This window comes from Sceloporus occidentalis, unplaced genomic scaffold (assembly GCF_023333645.1).
Source record: "Sceloporus occidentalis isolate IW3139 unplaced genomic scaffold, rSceOcc1.0.p SCAF_147, whole genome shotgun sequence".
In the NCBI taxonomy this organism is placed as follows: Eukaryota; Metazoa; Chordata; class Lepidosauria; order Squamata; family Phrynosomatidae; genus Sceloporus; species Sceloporus occidentalis.
In genome coordinates this window covers 1,461,915-1,484,823 of record NW_028317127.1, presented here as the reverse complement: position 1 = coordinate 1,484,823, position 22,909 = coordinate 1,461,915, and the positions used below count along the sequence as shown (strand labels likewise).

The window sequence follows — 22,909 nt, the reverse complement described above, 5'->3', positions numbered from 1 at the left end:
TTACGGTTATCTCTTCTCATTCAAGTCATCTGAATAATGTTAATTAATGAGCTGAAGCCGGCCCCTTGCTGGTAACCTGCAGGGCTGAAACTCTGCCGTCGTTCGCCCAGGACATGCTGACAGAATGCTAATTAGTGTAGCCATGCAATCAGCGGGTTGGGATAAAACAGAGAGCGCAGAATCTTCACCCTTGAATGGAATGAAAATCTTCAATATTTGGCATATTTCATAGCAAATTATTTTGTTAATGAATATTCCACAGATTCCAGCTTATCAATAAAAACTGCCAACAGGCAGGACAGGGTAAAAAGGTTTTGGTGTCAGGTAATGCAAGTTCCCTTTTGGTGCATATGGATGATGCGTAGCCAGGTCCGGACTGACAACTAGTTGCTGGATACAATAGTATGAAAATATTTTGTACGACCACACACGTGTAATTTCGTGGCCCCTAGCCTTAAAGTCCAAGGGCGTCTTAGTCATCCCCAGTCTTGTTGTATGTTTAGCCCAGGTTTGCATCAGTACCCACTGGCTGAAAATGTCATCTGATCAGCCAACCTTTGGGATGAATAAAGAATGGACAAAAACAAAAACAAATTAGCTTTGATTTTTAGAGAACGCTGAAACTGAAATAAATACTAATATACAAACGTGTATATTCATATACTACAAACAATTCATGGTGCAAGGGAGAGCTGGTGTATTCAGAGCTCCATCTTGTGTCCAAGAGTAATACTCCTCACAAAATCTAGCCAACACTTCTACCTGCTGTACATCTTAAATTCCATTTGCTTTTGTTATGTATAACCAAATTGGTCTCAATAGAATGGTGACCAATAGTTAATTAATTCCCATCCCCCTCCACCTCTTTTTGTTATATTGGAGTATTTTTCAAATTGCTTTTTACTATCTATATGCCACTTTTTAGGACTCTTAAAAGATGTTTTTTTTAAACATATTAACTGGTGACACATATTGTTCTAATCTTGAATTAACTTTGTATTTAAAACATGATCGATACTTAAATGTATACTCCAGCCATCAAATGCACTTTAATTCAAGATAACAGAGAGGTCCCTTTAAATTGACATGGCATTCCCGTTTGTAAGAACATTTCTTTATAAATAAAGTATAATAATAATAATAATAATAATAATAATGATGGATTGTCCAGAATCCCTCATCTGGATTTGCCATTCTCTCACCTCCCAGATATTTTGCATGCAGGAGATGTGTTCAGCCAAACGTAGCTCCTGCCATGCGATATACTTGCTGCCGGCCAGTTGAGCGTTGCAGGAGGGGATATGATGAGATGGAAAGTGCTTCTATTGAGTGCAATGGGAGGGCATTCCTACCACTGATTGGCTGCTTCAAGCTGCAGCTTCTACCAAAACTAAGTACGTTATTATTTGAAAACAATTCCAACAATGCATATCAATGTGCTCAAAATACTTTATTTGTATATTCTTTGGAATAGCTCCCTGGGGCATTGAACTGCCCCTTTGATATTTGGATTGCATAATTTGTTACAATAACTTTTGCATTTTAGGCAAATGTATTTGATCATTGTATTAGTTATAACATTGCCTTATCTGATCTTATCATCACCATATTATACCACCATAATATAACGCCCTTTTGTGGTGGTTTCAACAATTTTGCCTTAAATCCATTATTAATTAGCTTTAACCATCATTCACTATTATATTTTATTGTATACAACATTAAAAACATAATTTTCAGAACTGCTGAGTGTGTTGGTAATTATTCAGTGATGAAGGTTTAGTTCCCTTCATTATTTTGGCCAGGAAGGCTTATTTTGTCATGGCATGATCTGAATAGTAATTTAAACATATAGGAGAGTGGCTGAAGGCCTTTAGGAACTATATTCGTACCTCCCATTGTGCCATTGTGCTCACTTGGTGATTTCCAAGAACGTTTTGTTCAGATTGTACATGGCTTTGTATAAATGATCAGAAATTTTGTTGGAGAGATTGTGGTGGACCTGGTACAATATTCCATATGTGGTGGCATTGCCCAAGACTACACACCCTTTGGTCTGATACCTTTTGAATGGTTGACCAACTTATTTCTATAAATGTTTTGAAATGTCCTTGGGTAGCTTTAGAAAATATATTCCCACCAAACTACCCTACTCACCTTAGAAAATGAATCACCATTATACCTATGGCAGTAAAGATAAAGTTAGTTTGGATGCTACTCAATACGATATGACAGTCAGAGAAATCCTTTGCATGCGCCCAAAGCAATTACCACTCGTTCTGAAATATTTGGGATCCACTGATCGGCATCATCAAGGACACCTGCTAGTTAGAGGAAATATCCCTGGGGTCTACAAAGACCCTAAGTGCTCTAGTTGTGAGACATGTTCCTTGCAAAAATATTTTGATAAAAGCAAATATAAATAGGTGGAAAAACATTATAAATAATAATCTTTCCAAAGAGGATTAAAATAAATAAAAATAATGTAGTGTGCAAGGGAGTGTTGTGGTCAACGTGCTGAACATACATTTGTTTTGGGGGGGGTTTGTTAGCAGTGGCACCAATCCTGTTGAAGTACCACTAACCATAATCACAAAAAAATATATATGCATATTTTCAATTTTCACCCAGTTTTTATACACCAATTCTAATAAATATTGTGTTTGGAGTCAAAAGCTTTATTAAGATCCACAAAATACACCTGCTACTCACACAGCTTTTAGCATTATTCACTGTATTTATTGAAGACAGAATTATGCCCATTTTACTTCAACAAATGGGTATTTTTGCTACTTTTTGCTTGGAGCTTCAGAACACCTTATGGAAGCTGACAGTACAGCTTTTTTTTTATTTCAGCAACAGAAAGGGATACTGTCGTATATTAGATAAAACCATAACGGAAGCCATCTACCCCTTGCCTTATTTATTATTATTATTATTATTATTTTGATTTTCAGCTCCAGAGAACACATATCTATTTTCATGCAAATTTCATTTCGTTTCCCGTGATCCCTCAGTGAATATTGCATTAAAATAATAGTATCAGCCCAAAGAAAATGTGTTAATACTTCCTCCGCTTTGAGTGTGTGTTTTTTAAAGCATGAAACTTTAGCTTTAGGAAATGTTTACACACTTTCTCAATAGATATTAATCCCCAGTTATATAATATTTCAAATGTTTTATGACAATTATAAATGTAGTTCTTCGCAGTTACAGATAAAGTGAATTTATAATATATTGCTTTATATTTTTTATAAGGTACGCTGAACGATTTTAGTGAAAGATCCAATTTAAGAAGGTGGCTTATGATTGGTTTTGTGACAATTTTTAGACACTTTTTATGATGTCAGTCTTTTTTTTATAATCTGATGTCACACGCGTATTTATTTTCACATTGCCAAAATTAATAGAGATTCTTCCTCATAAGCCCACCCATTCGGCAAGGCCTTCAGGTTTTTCAAATGCCATTGGATTTTATAACCCTAGTTTTCTGCAAGTCGGCCAATTAACAGCAACAGCTAATTAACAGTCTCAAACAACTACCTCCCACTTTCACACACAGGCAGTTAAAAGCATTTTGCTATTTCAAGTGGAAAGAAAAATAATATTATGGGCATATGGAGCAATTAGAGGCGCAGTATCAAAGCGAGAAGAGAGGGGATATGCAAATTAGGCCAGTGTCAACTTGTATAGCCTTCGTTAAGGATCTAACTAGAATATGGAAATGAGCATGGATGATATGAGCCGGGAAAATAATTGAGCCGCTTATGTTTTTTTAACCTGTTCACTACCACAGATTTAAAGACGCAGACGTGAAATTAGTGCATTTATATTTCATACATATTTTGAGTGTATCAACAGTACGTTTACATCAGTGATGAATATTAGCATTGTAATACATTTCCAAACTATAAGCCAGTTATGTACTGTTATATGTCTGTTTAGATGTTGGTTAGCAGTTATGGTCATGGTAAAAACACGACACATGAAAAACTCATAACAGAACAATCTTATTTTGTTTTACATATTAATTTCAGCACCTTGATGAACACTTTCCCTTTTCCTAACATTTCAATAAAAATGATAGCCATTCATATCTGCTGGAATGAACAATTGTTAACATTCTATAACTTTGAGGAGCTAAGTTAACCGAAAAAGATATAGCGATTTTTCACTGTTTTTATTCCACAGTGTGCTGCAAGCCACCTGTGCCAGTGCCACGGTTCATGATAAGAAGGATTTACAACTTGTACTTGTAATTGGTATGGATTTCTGGTTTAATGTCGGACGCCATATCCAAAAGTTCTTTTAGCACTTTCTCCTTGTATTTCTGGTAGGTGGAACTGTAGGACTGAATCTTTTCTGTTGTCTGTTCCTCTATCTTTACTGCCAAGTTACCCTGTGATCCCATTATCTGGGGAAAGAGAAAACACATAGGTTATGAGGACTGTGTTGAAACATTCTTGGATTCAGTTATTGGTTTATTCAGCCTTTAAAGGTGGTTGAAGAGAAGGGAGATATCTTCAAGATAATGCTGGCCCTGCCACAACCAGACACACAATGCAGGGATGAACTTCTAAACAAAATATTCATTAGTTCTAAGATATAATTTGTTACAAAAGTATGAATATATTTTTTTTTATTTGATTGGTGATATATATATATTTGTCACAGAGAGAATTCAGAAGACTTATTTTATGAAGGTCTGTTTTTCCTGTTTTAATGCAGAAAATAACAAAACAAGTATAATTTATTTATTCAGAGCAAGAGTAATGGAATGTTTTGAAATTGGTTGGCTCTTCTCCATTATTTGCACCTTGACCCCGGCAAAAAGAACTTTCACACCATGCTGACCAGCACATATAAAGTGCTGTCCTGCATTATGTGGGATGGATAGATACAAAGGAAGCACACAGGGTGGCACTTTACATGTGCGGGTCAGCAGCATGCGAAACATACAGTATACGTGTTCTGTGAAAATTGGCCAAAGTGGCCCACTTTAGTTATCTATTTAAGGTATCATCATCATCATGGTGTAGTGAGTACAGGTGACAGTTCCTTCTACACTATATGGATGAGTAAATGGGCCACTGTTCCATTGGATCATTAGAAAGGCTTGTCAGTTAGTGACACTCACAGAGGTCTGAATACGTCGGAAGTCACTCTCCCTTTTCATCTTGTACTGATCAATATCTGCAGTTGCCTCTTCTTTTGCTTGTTTCAAACGTTTATTTTTTCCTGGGTACATAGAAAGCAAAATGTGTAACGCTTTATGTCATAATTAAATTAACAGCTTTATGTCATAATTAAATCATGGCTTCATGTTTTCAACATAATAAATCAGTTGTCAAATGTGGAAAATCCATAACCAAAATAATGTTTAGGTCCTAGAGGGCTGCAGAGTCAGAGGAGCAGGAGACTAGGTGGTATTTATTTGACCAGGAAGCATACATTTTTTTTTTTGTTTATGTCATGTATATTATAGCAATAATCACTTATTTCTAAAGAGCACTGGAACTCCCCCTGCAGGCGTCAGATTGTAGTGGTGGTGGAGGGTTGTGTGGTAGGAGAGTGAGTGGACACATTTGCAAACTGAAAGACCCCCAGCCTCCCTATGTCACCTTCATTCTTCACAGTACTTAAGTCCTTGCTCTTTTAGTAAACTGTCTACTAACCGGAATACAAGGAAGGCATTATGATTGGGTGAACGTGCGATCTCAATGCTTATGGATAAATAGATAACATTACAAACGGTTAGGTACGAGACCCACGGCTGCTGAATGGCAGATTTCAGCTTGTAGCAACCCCTGCTTAAAGACTTCAGTGGGTACACTCATAGGGAGGTCCCTCGAAGATCTGGCCTACATTACTGACCTGACTTAAGCCAGGGAAGGAGAGGGCTGGATACCCCTGGTGGGAAGTGCAGCCCCAGAAGAAGATTGAAGACTTGGTTTCCACTGTGGCCATACCAGTTGGAGCACTAGTCCACTTTCTCATACAAAATACTTTGTGCTTCCAAAAAAATGAAAGAATCAGAGAAATTTTCTTGGATTGCACTTAAATAAGGAATAATGAATGGGGATTAAGGAAGCGTTAAAAATGAATATGACTGCCTAGGTTTAGTACATCTTAATGAGTCTATTGTGGCTTCCTTTTTGCCTTTAGATAGGAAGAGGAGTAGAGCAGGTCATCTCCTATGAAGTAGAAATGGTTAAACTTCGGTGCCTACAGTTAAAAGAAAAGGCAAAATGTAGGTAGGATGTATGGAGTGTAAACTGCAACTGGTACTAGTACCAACCTGCTGCTATTTGTTATTGTGAAAACAAGTGATCCTGCTGACACAACAAGAGACAGTCAGAACCAGGATAGACAGGTACAGCCTGTGTTAAACAAAATGCGCACAGGGTCATTGTGTACACATGAATCTTTGTATCGCCACTGAATGTAGTTTATGCAATATAGCGGTTTTCACGAGATAAATCTGCTTAGGGGTTAAGCAGTGAACATATTGTTTGCAGTAGTAGGTTTATGATCCTACAGAAAACCCTATAAAGTTTGAGTGAGTCTGTGATCAAAGTGAGTGCCGAGATTGGAGCAGTTGAGGCTTTGCCTTTGATATTTTCCTCCCTTTGTTTACAGATCTTTTCCAGATGTCCTATATCTGAAAATATTTCTGACAATGGGACGATCAATAGAAGGGATTTGTGATGTTGTGGGCCAGGTATTTTTGTATTAGAACAGCACTCACGTAAAACAAATGTTTAGAATAAAATCACCCCAGGGAGTCTTGGATGTGATAAACAACAACAGACCTTGCTAGATCACATTAATCCAATGTCTCATCTCCTTTAGTTTAAAGGGTGGAAATTGAAGGACCGAATGTCAGTGAGGTGTTGTGGGGCACAGGCTCGCTATTTAATATTGTCTATTGGGTTAAAGCTGAAAAGGCTGGCCAGTAGCGCTCAGCTCCAAGAGGCAACGCTAATCAGATTATGGAATAATGGGTGGTTAGAGAAATGAGGGATGGGTTGGTTTAAGCAAGGTTTTACACGTAGGATAAGGTTGTACTTATTGCTTATGCAGTAGGATACATCCATGTTTGATGCACAAACATTTAAATTTCAGTTATGTGATAGGGTAAAGCAAGGAAAATAATATAGAGGAGAAAGAATGGTTCCCCACGCTTTGCTTGCCATTGTGTTAACCCTACATGAGCGTCACTCTTTTGCAGAACTACAATTCTCATCATACTCAACCTAACCATGCCAAATGAGACTGATGGGAATTGTTGTCATACAGCTGGGAACATGCCTCGGAAGCGGCTTTGCAGCAAAGTGACTGAAAGTAGCTTTGTAGTACTAAACGTTTTTTACCTTGTTAAATGTGTAAAACTGTATCGGCCAGACATACAATTACAACAGAGAGTGTGAGTCTATACTAAAATGAATAGCTAACATCTATGCAGCCCATTTTTTTATCAAGCTTTTGGCATCAGGGAGGTATTAACTGGCCAATTAAAAAGTCAGTTTTTAACATATAATAAACCAAATGCTTACTAATTGTATTAAATCTTTTATATACATGTAAAAGCCAGAGTTAAGGCTATTTCCTTTCAGAGTTACGATACACCATGAGACTATATTGATAATTAGTGGTCTTTAAGTGGCATGACGAAGTAACACTTGTGCTCTCAAAGGGTTAACCCTCATCAATAATAATAATAATTGCTTTTTTTCCTCACTTTTCTTGGCCTCCTCTAGCTTGTCCTTTGCTCTCTTCTCAGCCTGCAGGAGCTGCTGAATTCCTTGGGACTGGCTGGCCATTCTCGCTGCTTCTCTCTTGCGCTGCTGTGACCTCTGCCACTGTCCTTGCCACTAGTTATAGCTGCTAGCCTGACCCTCCCTTCTCTCCGCTGTTTGCTGTCACAACATAGAGTAGCTGCCTTTCAAACTAGACAGGGCAGGAACAGCCAGTTCAGTTCTGCGACGGGGAAACGCGTCGATTTGTAAACAAAACTCATCAGGGAATGTTTTACATTTAAAGCATAGCACAGAATTAGACTGAATTATGTACAGAGTAACTTTTTTGGATCTTGCCAAAGGTTTCATTTTAAAGGGAAATATTTACTCCAGCCATCAAATGCACTTTAATACACAATATAACTGAGTGTCACCTTTCAATTAACATGTTTTTTCCCCCTGCCCCATCAGCTATTTGCATTTCAGGAGATGGATATGGTGCATGTGCCAGCTCCAGCGCACGCATAGAAAGTGTTCCCATTGATATCAACTTTCCTGCCAGTGACATGAAATTCAAATTGGGAGATATTTTGTGATTCCTGATATTTGTGATGTAGATCTATAGTATCACTTTGCCACAAAGTAAGATTTGTTATTTGTTGCTGCCTTGTGTAATGAGGAAATGGGGAGATAACAATCAGAACATGTACAGTGGATATAAAAAGTCTACACACCCCTGTTAAATTGCCATGTTATTGTGATTTTAAAGAATGAGACAAAAATAAATCATGTCAGAACTTTTTCTACCTTTAATATGACCTATAGTATGAACAATTCAATTACAAAACAAGCTGAAATCTTTGAGGGGAAAAAACCTCACAATAACCTGGTTGCGTAAATGTGTGCACACCCTTAAACTAATACTTTGTTGAAGCGCCTTTTGATTGTATTACAGCAATCAGTAGGAGTCTATTAGCATGGCACATCTTGACATGGCAATATATGCCCACTCTTCTTTGCAAAAGCGCTAAAACCAGGGCCGGCCCGACAATGGAGCCGAGTGGGGCAACTGCTCCAAGCCCTTTTTTTTTTTATTTAAAGCCGAGAAGAGAGAGAGGGCACCGAGTGGTTTTATCTTACCAAGTTGTCAGTACCCGCTCGGCGCCCCTCTCTCTCTCCTCTGCGAGCCTTCTAGCTCGGTCTCAGTGCCGGCTTGTAATGGTGAACGCCGGAAGATGACGTCATTTCCGGTGCTCAGCATTACAAGCCGGCACCGAGACCGAGCAGGGAGACTCACCGCAGGACTGCTGAAAGGTAAGTACAGGGGGGGGGGAGGAAGGGTAGATAATGGGGGGGCGGCAGGGAGAGGAAGGGTAGATAATGGGGGAGCGGCAGGGAGAGGAAGGGTAGATAATGGGGGGTGGCAGGGAGAGGAAGGGTAGATAATGGGGGGGGGCTTTTTAAACTTCGCCCCAGGCGGCATTTTGTCTTGGGCTGGCCCTGGCTAAAACTCTGTCAGATTGCGAGGACATCTCCTGTGCACAGCCCTCTTCAGATCACCCTACAGATGTTCAATTGGATTCAGGTTTGGGCTCTGGCGTGGCCATGTTCCTCTATGGACATTCAAATGCAATTAACATGGGACATAATTTTACCCCTTTGCTGATGCTAAAATGGGCCCCACAAGGTGCAAGTCTTGTTCTAAATACAAAAAGTTACACAAGCGCTTGCAATGTGCACATACAATCTTGCTGGTTCTCAAGAGACTAAGGTTTGAAATGCAGTTATTTTATGTATTTGCATAGGTTAGGCAATCATGATATTTTTCAATAACGAAAAACTGCTCAACAATACAAAATGAAATGTTAAAAAGTGGGGCACTATAAGTGTATATGTACTATAATGTACATATACATTTGTATAAGCAGTTCTTTTTTTAGCAATATATATAGATAGATAGATAGATAGATAGATAGATAGATAGATACTGCATGTATAAAACATATGTTTCTTTGCCACCAGATGGTGCTAGACCAGAATGACAAATTTGAAATTGTGTATCTCACAAGGAATTTTACTATTCTGCTCGTAAACGTTAATATGTTTTTATTAACCGAGTTGCATTGTATACAATTTTAAGTGTAAAGAAACATGTACTCTCTAAGGCCAGGTATTGTAACCTTAAAGTGTTGATCACAACCACATTCCAGTAAATGCAGTAAATTAATGCGTTTTAACAACAGTGTCCTATGCCACCCCTCACCATGTCCCCAAATGTAAACAGAATCACTCCTTGTATTGGTTAACATATCCGCTACCCTGACAGCTTTATCCAAAGGCAGACTGGACTGCCTGCCGGTGGAGAAACTGGGCTGGTCAGTGAGATCATGAAGAGAGAGAAAGGGAAGAGATAAAGAGAAGGTGAAATTGAGAAAGGGGAGAGATAGTGAAGAGGAGAGATAATGAGAAGGAAGAGAAATTGGCAAAAGGGGGAGAGATAATGAGTAAGAGGAGAAATAATAAATAAGGGTGAAAATAGGGAGATATAATGAGAATGAGGAGAGATGGGAGAGATAGGGAAAGAAGAGAGGCAGAGAAATAGGAGGAGGGGTAGAGAAAGAGGAGAAATAAAGACCAGGGGGAGAGATGAGATAAAGGGGAGATAATGGGAAATAATCTTTTTTTTTTGCTGACAACAGAAAAAATTGCAATAGGGTTGATGTTCCTGGAGGGATAAGCCAAATGACAAATGATTTAGGCAAACGTTAAAAATGGTCAGAGCTGTGGCAACTGCCATTTAATTTTGATAAATGCAAAGTGATGCATCTAGGGCATAAAAACCCAAGTATAGAATATTTGGTACTGTCCTAACCTCAATGTGTGAGGAAAGGGTTTTAGGGGTAATTATTTCTGAGGATTTAAAGGTAGGCAGACAATGCAGTAGAGCAGCAGGTAATGCTAGCAGAATGCTGATTGTATAGCGAGAGGCATTAGCAGTAAAAAGAGAGAAGAGCTCATGCCGTTGTACAGAGCACTGGTGAGACCTCACTTGGAGTATTGTGTACAGTACTGGAGACCGGATCTCCAGAAGGATATAGATATGTTGGAGAAAGTTCAGAAAAGGGCTACTAAAATGGTTCATAGATTGCAGGATAAAACTTTTTTTAACCAGGAAATACTTAAATGGAATCAACACGATAAAGAAAGAGTTAATTTAAAAGGAGAAATCACAACAAGAAGACTTAGTCTTAAGCTAGAGGGGCAAAGGTTAAAAAGTAACAGCAAGAAATATTACTTTACTGAAAGGGTAGTTGATGCATGGAAAAGTGGTAGATGTTAATACAGTGAAGACATTTAAACAAACATGAGGTAGGCATAAGGCTAAGCTAGATATCCAGGGGCTAATGAAAGTATTCAGAGGTTGGGCAGACAGGATGGGCCGAATGGTTCTTATCTGCCATCACTTTCTATGTTTATTTAATGAGAAAGGGGAGAAATGAAATAAAGAGGAGGAGAGATAAAGAGAAATGAGAGAGATGAGATAAAGAAAAACAGGAGCGATAAAGAGAAAGGGGGATAAAAAACTGGGGGATAAAAGAGACAGTGGAGTGGTTGGGAAAAAAGGGAGACATAAAGAGAAAGAGTAGGGAAGATAAACAGAAAGGGTAACTATAGGGTGAGTATAATAAGAAAGAGGTGGAGTGATCAAGAAAGATAAAAAATAAAGTGAAGAGATGGAAAAGAAAAATAACAAGGAAAAGATATAATGGAGAAGGGGGAATCAAGATAATTGAAGAGGTACAGAGAAAGGAGAGAGTTAAGAAGAAAATGGAGCGATAAAGAGAAAGAAGAGGGATATAGAGAACTCGACGAGTTATAGAGAAAGCCCAATATGAAAGCTTAAACAATTAATACTTATTTTAGTCCAATGTGGTATAAAATGTGTCTCTGAAAATATACAGAAGATGTGCAATGTATTGCAAACCTGATTCCTATTAACATTTTAATGATGTGACCAGTAGGTATGGTTTCTGAGTAGAGTGGGAAAGCCAGGAAATGAAACAGGAACCTAAAATGTTAAAATTATAACCTTTTAATGTCAATATGTACCACATTGTTAATTTGAATAAAACCAAATTTACTACGTTTTACAGTTATGCTTTCTAACTAATTGGACCTTAAAGTGGGGTTAACTCATTAGAAATGACTGCTTGCGTTTAATTGTTGGATGGTCAATGGTAATTTGGACCTCAAAGGCCAAGTCTGTTTCAGCATTTATGTTCACTTTGTTCAACATGAAGGTGTGCATCAGTTTCATTTTTATATTTTCCTCCTTTCCGAATACATAAATTCTTAATTAAAATACCATGACGCGTAATTAACTTTGAGGGATAAGCATCCAATTCATATGAATAGGAATTTCAGAAGGATGCTCCCACTGAAATATACATAAAGTGAGTTATTAATATACATTTTAAACCTACAAATCCCATGATTGTCAGTAAAGAGTTCATAAATTATACGCATCATTAGCTCATTTCCACAGGAAATGCCGCAACTTTCTGCACGTAACACATTCTGTCTTTTTGTAAATAACATAGGGTGCTACTGCCAAAGTAAATTAGAAAGATGAGAAAACCTACCAGCGAAATGGATGGCCATTCATTAAAAGGGAGGGAAAAGGGACCGCAACCCTCCTCAGCTTTAGTGTTGCAACTGATTATGCCTGATGATGAGTAATGTATTGTGAGGACGAGTATAAGGGAGTCCGGTATGCAGGAACAGGTAGACTTGGCTTAATAACAGCTGAAATTCAGGAAGCACCGTTTAGGCAATCGTGCCCGAATTTCAGGAAGCACTGTTTAGGCAATTGTGCCCGAAATTCAGGAAGCACCGTTTAGGCAATCGTGCCCAAAATTCAGGAAGCACTGTTTAGGCAATCGTGCCCGAAATTCAGGAAGCCGAAGTCAAGGGCACCAGAAAAGTAGCAAAGTCCGTTAACAAGCCGTGGTCAGGGTCTCCAGAGAAGTAGCAGAATCCGTTAAACAAGCCAGGATAAGTAGCAGAATCCGTTAAACAAGCCAGGATAAGAATCAGAATATAGAAACTCACGAAACAGCAGCCGAAAATACATCAAACAACGAGAAGTAGCGAAGATGGAGTTTTAAATGTTCCCGGGCGATGACGGCATGGAGCGCGCGTGGACGCGGCAGGGGACCGACCCGCGGGTACTCGGGTGAGTGGCTGCGGGTCGGGTTCTGACATGTATTGACCTTTAGCAGTGCCCTAGGCGCAACCCAGGACATCCCCCAGCTAGGGTGTCCACATCGGCCTTGTTTTCCAAGCCACATATAAAACTCAAAAATTCTAAACTTACTTCCACAAAGTTTGAAAAGGGTGGTGGTAGAATTGGTGCATGGAAAGAGTTTAAATGCTAGCATTTGAAATACCCTGGGGTGTCTAGTTTTCAAACATTTGATATTTTAGATTTTATATTTCTTTTAAAATAAGTTAGATGGTATGATAGAAATAATGGTATGGTTGTCCTGAAAACATGTGTGTGGGTGCACTAAATGAGAATGAAGAAAATTATAGCTAAACACTGCAAAATGTTAAAACAGCCTTTGTCCCTAAGTGTACTACATTAAAGGGTTAAACATGGCCCTGTCCACAACCTGTGGTTCTATGGCAGGAATGACAACTGGAAATAAGGGATGGGAAAGGGATAAGGAAAGGGATATTGCAAACGTCCAAAGGGTTGATGGGATCAGGTGATAGGTGGTGTGGAGTTTAGTCTTTCTCTTTAAGACTATGGTGTTGTAGTCTTTAACCCCTTCGAGACAAAGGCTGATTTTACTTTTTGTACCCTTTGTGACAATGGCCTTTTTAACATTTCTGCGCTGCTTGTGTTTAGCTGTAATTTTCTTCTTTCCCGTTTACTGAACCCACACACACATTAGATATTGTTTTTTTCAGGACAAGAAGGGCTTTCTTTAGATGACATTGTTTTGATTGTATCATATTATTTACTATTAAAAAAATTATAAAATATGGTGAAAAATTTAGAAAAAAATGACTGTTTCTAACTTTTAGTTGAAAAATCTTTTACTCATCTATAAAAGGTAATGAAAAAACCTGCTAAATAGATTCTACTATTTGTCCTGAGTTTAGAAATACCCAATGTTTTTATGTTTTTTTGCTTTTTTCTACCCATTATGGGGCAATAAGTACAGGTAGCGTTTTGCTATTTCAAAGCCATTTTTTCCAAATCTGGTAATTCTTCCCCCCATGTGCCATTTCGGGTATCTTTGAACCCGGCCAATGCAATTTACCCCATCAAGTCATATATTTTTGAAAACTAGACAGCCCAGGGTATTCCAAATGCTAGTATTTTAACTCTTTCCATGCACCATATCTACCACCAGTCTTTGTCAAACTTTATGGTAGTCATTTTTTTGCATTTGTTTTGTCATACACATTTTACTTCAGGTATGAATTAAAATGTTCTAGTTTATGTCACTATCACAAAACACCCCAATATGTGTTCAGCAACATCTCCTGAGCGCAGCGATACCCCACATGAATGATTTTGCCTGGCTGTTTTGGGGCAAAAGGGCCACATTTGGGGCATGCGCTTTTTTCAATGTTGAACTTTGGCATTTGGGATCCACTGCCCATGCCCTATTTGGTACATCTTTGAGCCAGGCCATTTCAGTGTGCCCAACAAAACCATATATTTTTCAAAACTAGACACCACAGGGTATTTTAAATGCTGGTATTTTAACTCTTTGCATGCACATATTTTACCACCAGCATTTTTTCAAAGTTTGCAGTAATATTTTTGTGTGTGTATTTTTCCCACACACACCTACTTTATGTATGAATTTACAGCTCCTGGTATATGCCGCTGTCACACGACACCCCATAATGTGTTCAGCAACATCTCCTGAGTGCAGTGATACCCCACATGCATGGGTGTGTCATTTTTTGGGGGAACTAAAAGGCCACATTTGGTACGTGTGCATTTTTCTAATTGGAAATTAGATGTGTGGCCATCCTTCCCCCCGTGTTAATTGGGACGTTGTTGAACCTGGCCCATTCAATTTACCCCATCAAATCATACATTTTTTAAAAGTAGACACCCCACGGGCATTTAATATGCCAGTATTTTAACTCTTTCCATGCGAGAATTGTTTTAAGCTAATATGCTAATTTTAGGACTTGCTCACAAAAATATATTTTTTATATATATATATATTTTTTATTTTTTTTTTAAAAAAATTTAACATTTTTTTTCAACTTGGAGGTTCCCCTGATAGTGACATCAGTGGGAAATGATTTTTACATTTTACTGTTTTTTTACTATTTTTTTCTAATTATTATTTTTATTTTATTTTTTAATTTATTTTTACTAATCACACTGTGATTAGAAAGCTGGGCTCCATTGACTTGCATGGTGAATGCAGTACCTGTATTCAACCTGCAAGTGGAGCCAAAGTTCTCTAGATTGTCTGGACTATCTAGCGAACTTTTAAAATTTGTGGTTCCTGTTACAGGACGGCGGCCATCTTCCTTGATGGCGAAGATTGCCGGCAGCTGCGGCTGTGACCGCTCTCCGGAGCGGTCACAGCCCATCAAAAGGTTAGTGTTTGGTGTCGCTGGATGCCTCCTGATCGAGGCATTCCAGCGACACCATTTAAGTTTAGGAGGCGATCGTCGATCGCCTCCTAAACGCTTTTAAAACGGGCGTCCGCCGCCATACAAAGTATGGCGGATGTTGACGCCCCGTGGAGGGGCCAGAGATGGCCCCTTCGTGCCGATCGCGGCGTTGCTGAATGCCTCGAGGTCGAGGCATTCAGCAACGCTTTTTGGGTGCAGAAAGCGATAGTAGATCGCTTTCTGCACCCGTTTAAAGACGTGCCGGTCCTGGCACGTCAATTGTCGTAAAGCACATGCTTTTCCGTGCCGTGCCAGGACCGGCAATTGTCATTAAGGGGTTAAGCAAGCTAAGGATCAGCCTGCGAAAATCTGGGGCAGTAACCAGTTCCCTACTCAGGATTAGGCAATTCCTAGCAAGCCACAGAGGGTCTTTAATGCAACACATCAGGCGCCAAGCTTTTTCAATGGCACCCACTGTGTTCGTTTGTGGATAAAGGCCATACAGAACTGAGTGGTGGGAGAGAAATTTCCTCTCCACAGAGTATTTGAGTTTGTTTTCCTGGCAAACCAGGCACATAAGGACACTACACTAACAGAAAAAATATACTAGATTGTTCTCTGCTACAATGAACAGTGGGCAGTGTCTGTGTGTGTGTACAGCCCCCTAGGAGGCCTCCCTGTATAGCCATACATACAATGTCAGCCTGTTGGCTAAGATCAAGTGAATATCTGTGAGAGAGGGAAAGCCTGGGGGAAATACACTTTATATTTCTCACCCTTGCCATGCCTGTTGCCGGTGGTGGCGGAAACATTTTTTATGATATCAGCTATGGACCGGGACCTTGATGACACTTTTTTGTGTACTGTCCCTTTTTTTGCATCTGTGTCACTTTGTTTAAATGCTTGATCGAGTTTATGTATGCAGAACATGCATACATTTGAAATGCCAAAGTGAAACCAGGTTCCTGAGGACTCAGCATTTTGATCGGGGATGTGGGTTGACTTTTTGGCTCCCACAACCCCATGAAGACTTCAGTGGTTTCTCTCATTTGGAAGAGACAAAGAAGATCTAGTCTTCCCTTGGTTTTAGCAAGAAGGAACAAAAGAGGTCACAAATTCATTTTTGATTCACCATCACTTTTCTTGTCACCAGAGAAACCACAGGGTTTTTATAATTTAATCACAGCCATGCTAATTCCTTCTGTCTATTGGTCAAACTGCTTGATGCCACATTAGTCCAAACAGTTTCTGCTCTTGCATTATGGAGCACTGGAATCTACTCCATGATGTCCTTGGCCCAGATTAGCTTATTGATCAACCTAAGCAACTAAGTGGTGTTCCCTCACAAACTTAATAAAATCCAGGTAAAACCAGTTCCAGTTGGAAGGGTCATTTGCAATGTCTCTCAGTGTCCTTCCCACACCGTTGCACACAAAGGAAGCATTGTCGCCCTTGGAAGGTTTCTAGTGCATGACCATGTGCATTACTATGTCCATATTGAAACTCAAGATAAAGCAGAAAACTGTCTCGTTGATAGCTCGACTGTAGCCAAAGTGGGCCATACCCAAGCCACGTATTGCAGCATGGGAAGAATTTCATAGCCTAGAACCAGAACTTTTCCCTGGTTTGAAAGGTCTGTAAGTAACTTAATTCAGTCTTCCCTTTGCGCTCTTAAGGGTGGCCGCACCATCTCCACCAAACCAGACCCCAAGTAATTTGATAAAGTCTGAAGCAATAGTGTAGGGTAGTGGGTCAGAAGACGGGTCTTAAAGCCATGCCCAAAGAGTATGGTCTCTGACCTCCTGCATTTGACCTTTGAGAGAGGTTTACACTTGTGGCACTGTCAATGTCTGGCTTAGTATATAATGCACGTGAATATAGATTTGATGAAGTAACTGATCAATTTGCAGAAATAGAGATTCAAAGGCAGAGTGGTCACTTTGGATCTGTTCAGTAAATGCTATCTATGTAAACTTATTTAATTCTTCCCCTGTGCAGAGCTGATTTTTTTTCCTTTAAATGAAGGCCAGGGAGCCGTCCAAACACTCCTTTTTTTGCACAACCTAGTTTTAGTTCTTCTTTACTGTAATAATAAATGTGTTTCTGTTCTTATATTTGTATATATTTAAAAATATATATATATAAAACAACAAATGTATATTTTTACACTGTTTAAAAATCAAATTCTTCTTTTTATTACTACTAATACAAAAAATTAGATGTAGAGATGTGATCACAAGGGAGGGGCTTAACCAGGAAGTGGTATGTCTAAACGAGGGGCATCGCCACAAAAGGCCCATTACTTTTTGTTGTCCGGATCCCTGGATGATCTCAGGCCACCCGTGCTTGGGTGGTGAATTTAGGCTTGGATTGTTTACAGACTACACAATGATTATTTCAGGAATGCCCAACACATACATTACCTCACAAGTGTCTCCATTTGCCCCCTTTCTTCCCTGATGCCCCTTTTTTCTAAATGCCACGAATGTTGGCTAGATATGAATATACTTGGGAACTTCCCAGGTCAAACAGTTATCAATAGCCCTAAAACAAAAGAAATATTAACTATTCTTCCTGTGAATGGCTTACTCAGTTAAATAATTATTAATATTTCACAAAGTCAAGTGTCGATAAAGCTCTGGCTGCTATTCACTACCAACAATGCAACCGAGAAACAAATCCCTCTTTGGCTTTATTGGGATATAAGCAAATTAAAATTATTTAAATGCATTAAAAGGTAAGTAACACATTTGGTTGTTCATTCCAGTATATGTTTCATGTTTTTTTCACTTCAAAAGTAATGTAAAATTATTTTTTCATTCCTCACAACAAAGAGGAAGATGCTAATCTTGAGAGATGAACTAGGTGGTGGTGGTTGGCACAGGAAATTAAAGTGAAGAGAAACTATTACAGGAAGTTGAACATACTGACATGTATATATATATACATATGTGTGTGTGTGCCTGTGTGTGTGATGTATGTTTTTGGAATTCTGGGTTAAATATTTCATTTGTTAAGAGTCTATTAAAGAGTGACTCGATTTACAATTTCACTTGGAATGCATATGTACTCCAATATATTACATGTATATTGCATATTTATGCAAATAAATTATGTTTATTGCTACACCATCATACTTTCGCAGGACAGTTCCTGTTTTCTTGTGACAGTCCCAGTTCCCCACCGTCCCGGGTAGCTGCCCCATTGTCCCACTTTTGCAGCAAGTGGGGACCACGGCCCAGTTGGGGAGATCCCAGGAAGCTGCAAAATCAACGTGGGCCTGTGCTACAACAGTTAAGCATCGCGAGATGGCTCTCCATGTTAGGTGGGCGCTCACTTAAGCCCCAAACCGCTTCTTGTACCACACACCTCTGGCCCCTTGTCATGCCCCCATGAATGCGTCCTGACTTAGACACCTGAAATGTTGGGAGTATGCACTATTCATTTTAATCATTTTTCTTTTTTTACAGTATAGTTGGTTTAGTGACGTTCAGGAAAGGGGGATGGGGAGCATTTGCAGTGTTACCTAATGAAAGTGAACAGAGGAAATTCAACTGTTCTCTTCTCTCAGCCCACTGGGTTTACTGTAAAGGAAATAACGAGTAAAAGCCATCATTTTTTTCTACCATGCAGTTTTGTGGTACATATTTCACATAACGTTACAGAAAGACATTGTTTTTTATGGTAAGTAAACATATAATCAAATAAGGATAACTACCCCTTAAAGAGCATATTGCAAAGTGATTCTAAGGCAAAGTTTTAGTGGTGGCCTTTACAAAATAACAAAAAGAATGGGCCAATCAGCAGAGAGTTTCAAGGTACTGCTATGACATTGGCAACACTTAACATCTGCATGAGAATAACTCTTTATTTCATTCTTTACTTGGGAACAATGTATGTGGTTTACCAATGTTTTTTTCCCCTTCGAACAGTTTGAATGGTGAGAGGATACTTTTGGTCAAAGCGTTGTGGTTCTACTTGAACTCTTCAAAGTAAAAATGGACAAATCCATGGGACCTGATGGGATACACCCAATGTTATTAAAACAGCTTCAGAGTGTTCTAGCACTGGTGTTAACCAGTCACTAATGAGAGGAGTAGGGCCAAAAGATTGGAAGTTGGCAACTTCACAAAAAGGGTAGCAGGGACGACAACTAGTTGACAAGTTAATGGAAACCATGCTAAAGAAAAGTGTTGGTAGCTACCTGGATGTAAATGGTTTGCATGATCAGAAACAGCACGGGCTTACTGCAGAGAGAGATTTAGTCAAACTAACCTATTTTTTTGAGTGGGTAACTAAAAGAATAGACCAGAGAGTAGTAGTTGTCCATCAATAGAAGACCTATAAATAACCTGCAATGTTTGGGTTTGGATGTAAAGATAGTTGAATGGGTAAGGCAATAGTTGAGTGATAGGAGGCAGACGGTTGTAGTTTATAGTGTATATTCAGAGGAATTACTTGTTTCTAGTGGGGTATCTCAGGGATCAGTACTGAGACTAAATTTTTCATATTTTTATACATTTTTTTATTATATTAATAAAAGTATTAATGGTATGATATGTCTTTTTCCAGATGATACAAAGGTCTGCACAATGGTAGACATTCCAGGTGGAACAAAACAAATGTCGATTTAAGTTACTTAGAAGAATGGTCGAGTGTGTGATAAATGTAAAATAATCCACTTGAGATGTAAAACTCCTAAGGCAGGATAAATAGCATTGTGGGCACATTATCAGCAACAACAGAAGAGAGGGTCTTGTGAGTGATTATTTTTAAAACTAAAGGTAAGCAGGCAATGCAATAAAGTACAATAACGTGCAATAATACTGTTTATATTTTAAGGGGGTTTGGGTAATACATGGGGTGACCAAGATGTTTAATTAAAATATAATGCAAGCAGTCCTCAGTTTATATTTACTTACAGTGTGGCCTTGTAGAGTCAGTGCATGGACTGTATGATGTAGTCTGTAAACACAATATACTGTATAGCAGTACATACCTCTGTATGGTAATATGCATTTTATGTATAGAAAGAAATAAACAATAACTTACCTTTAGGAGAAGCTGCAGCTCGAGAGTTTCAGTGTACGTCACCCTCTGTGGTCCAGTTCTTGTACCACTTTTGGCTACTTGAAGCAGCCAATCATTGGTAAGAAAGTGCTCAACATAAAATCAATGTAATGGCTTTCTGCACAGGCATACAGGGGTCTTGTTAGACTCTTTGGAACTCTTAAGCAAACTCACTGCTAGTGAGGGTGGCATGCTTAATGGCAAGCAGGAGATGTGTTCAGCTGGCCACATGTCATGCAAATCAAGTTGCTGGATGACATTGGAAGAGACAAATGCACTTGGGAGGGTAATTTGTACATTGTATATTTTACTTTTTGCATATAGAAAACAGATTTAATAACATTCAGTATTATGATTTATTTAGAGGCATTTTATGTTTGACTGTCCAATTGGGTCTGTCTTATCAGCGGATATATATACAGTTGAAAGGCATATGGCTGGTTTCCCTTCTAGGACTTTATTCCTATGGTTTGCATCAACAATTTCCTTGCCATTCGGTTTGGGAAGAAGCAAAGCACTGTTGCCCCTTAAAATACCCATGAGCTTCTTATAAAAATTTTCAGATGCTTTTGACTTCAGACAGTTCAGTTTTCTATAACCCAGCTCAGCTTATTTTTAGCTTTTGCAAAGTGGTGGATGGAAGCTACTGGTACTGACTCAGAAAATCAAAGGTTTAGGATACTCAAATGTTCTTCTTTAGCTGGAAATCAACAGGAAATTATATCAAAGATTTATACTCTGCATGACTAACCCCTGTGAAGCATTGTAGCTACTTGATGTGTATCTAGAATTTAAGTGTATCACTGGCAGGCGTCAATAAAGAGATAACGAATAACGTGTTTCTTTTCTTTTGTATTTACTTATGTTGTGTTTTCCATTGTTGTAAAACATATTTGTGTAACTTTTCCCTTTGAAAGGTGTATTGATCTGGAATACATTCACGCAGGGACATTTTTTTTTTTCTGCATAAGAACATTTGGGCCAAATTGCCAAACGTAAGATACATAACGATATCTGGAAACCATGGTTAACCCATATACATTCAGAGACTGAGATACTAGTGCAATAAGAAGATAAACTACCCATAGTACATTAAGAGATACCCTACTTATTAATGCTATAGAGTTAGATGATGGTATGAATCTAGAAATGATTAATATGAATTCTAATTATATATTCCCTTAAATAAAAATAATACAAAAAAAATAATAAAAAAAAGGAAAAAAAGGGAAACTAATATAAAATATAATTTCTTTGAATGATTGTTTTTGTACTTTTTTATGTATTTATATATGTATTTATGTACGTTAATGTGTATTGTATTTATTTATATATGTTTTTTGTATGTTTATAATAATAAAAAAAAACATTTGGGGGCATCTTCTTTTTCAACACCGATGAGTGCTCCAGTTTTTTAAGTATTATTTTACATACATTTTTTTCTCTTTACATTGCAGGAAAAAAAGCAGATACAAGCAATTATGCATCCTGTAGTATTGTATGAAATGTAAATCATTAAGGCTAATGTATTTCCCCTCGACTGTCATCCCGGCCCTGGGCTCTTGCAGGGGCCTGAGGGCCAGCCTCCTCCCTACAGACTATGGGCCCTGGACTATTTTTGGGGAGATTAGTGCAGGGGGTCCGTTTGGACTACTTCTTCCCCCTGGTACAGAGTGCCATGTTTCACCAATTAGCAGAGACTCTAAAGACTGTGGAGCTCGGACACAGAGTTGGGGTACCTCAATTTTGGGAGGGGGTTTTATGTGTGGTGTGTTACTCTCCATCAGGTGAGGACTTACAGGACAGGGACCTCTATGGCCAGTATTTGGACCAAGATCTGATATCCTGCCGGTTTCAGCCAGAAGTCAGGGAACCACCGTGTTTACCATCCTCCCCACAGACTACAGTAGCGACCCCCTACTGGGTACAAATACTGAGGCATTTGAAAAGGAGGGCGTGATTGAGAACAAAGTGTTTTTGGCTCTTACTATTGTATGTAAATTTCTGACTTGTACTGTTTTAAATACCCATTTCCCATTAAACTCACTTCATTATTTTACCCTCAAGCATCTAGTCTTGGCTGATGTTTCTTACGGGGAAGACGGTAGCATGGCCGATTATTAGCGTAGTGGAGGAAGCTGACTTTAGTGAATATACCCATTCGGGGCACCGAGATCAGTTACACCAGCTTCATTCCATCCCTTAACCTCTGTGGTCAAGTCAGGTAGATTTACTTTACTGAGAGGGCAGTTACCTGCAGCAGAAGGCAAGTCTGTCACGTAAGAATGATAGATATTCAGGGCTATGTATTAAAAGAGACTCTGGTGCAAAGTTTTAAAACTGTTCTTACCACCATATTAATCAATGGAATAGTCCAATCAGCAATAATATATCATTGGTGGTTATAGTGATAAGTAGTGATAACACTTTTTAAGCTGTGT

General features: G+C 38.7%; 1 protein-coding gene across 1 annotated transcript; it reads right to left on the bottom strand.

The window, feature by feature from the left end:
• Positions 1–4,240: 4,240 nt before the first annotated feature.
• LOC149280800 (V-type proton ATPase subunit G 3) lies at positions 4,241–7,823 on the bottom strand. Its single transcript, XM_089500085.1, has 3 exons — positions 7,742–7,823; positions 5,138–5,238; positions 4,241–4,414 (listed from the first exon to the last, which is right to left on the bottom strand). Exons 1-3 carry the CDS (start codon positions 7,821–7,823, stop codon positions 4,241–4,243), a joined length of 357 nt encoding a protein of 118 aa, XP_089356211.1.
• Between the last annotated feature and the right edge of the window lie 15,086 nt (positions 7,824–22,909).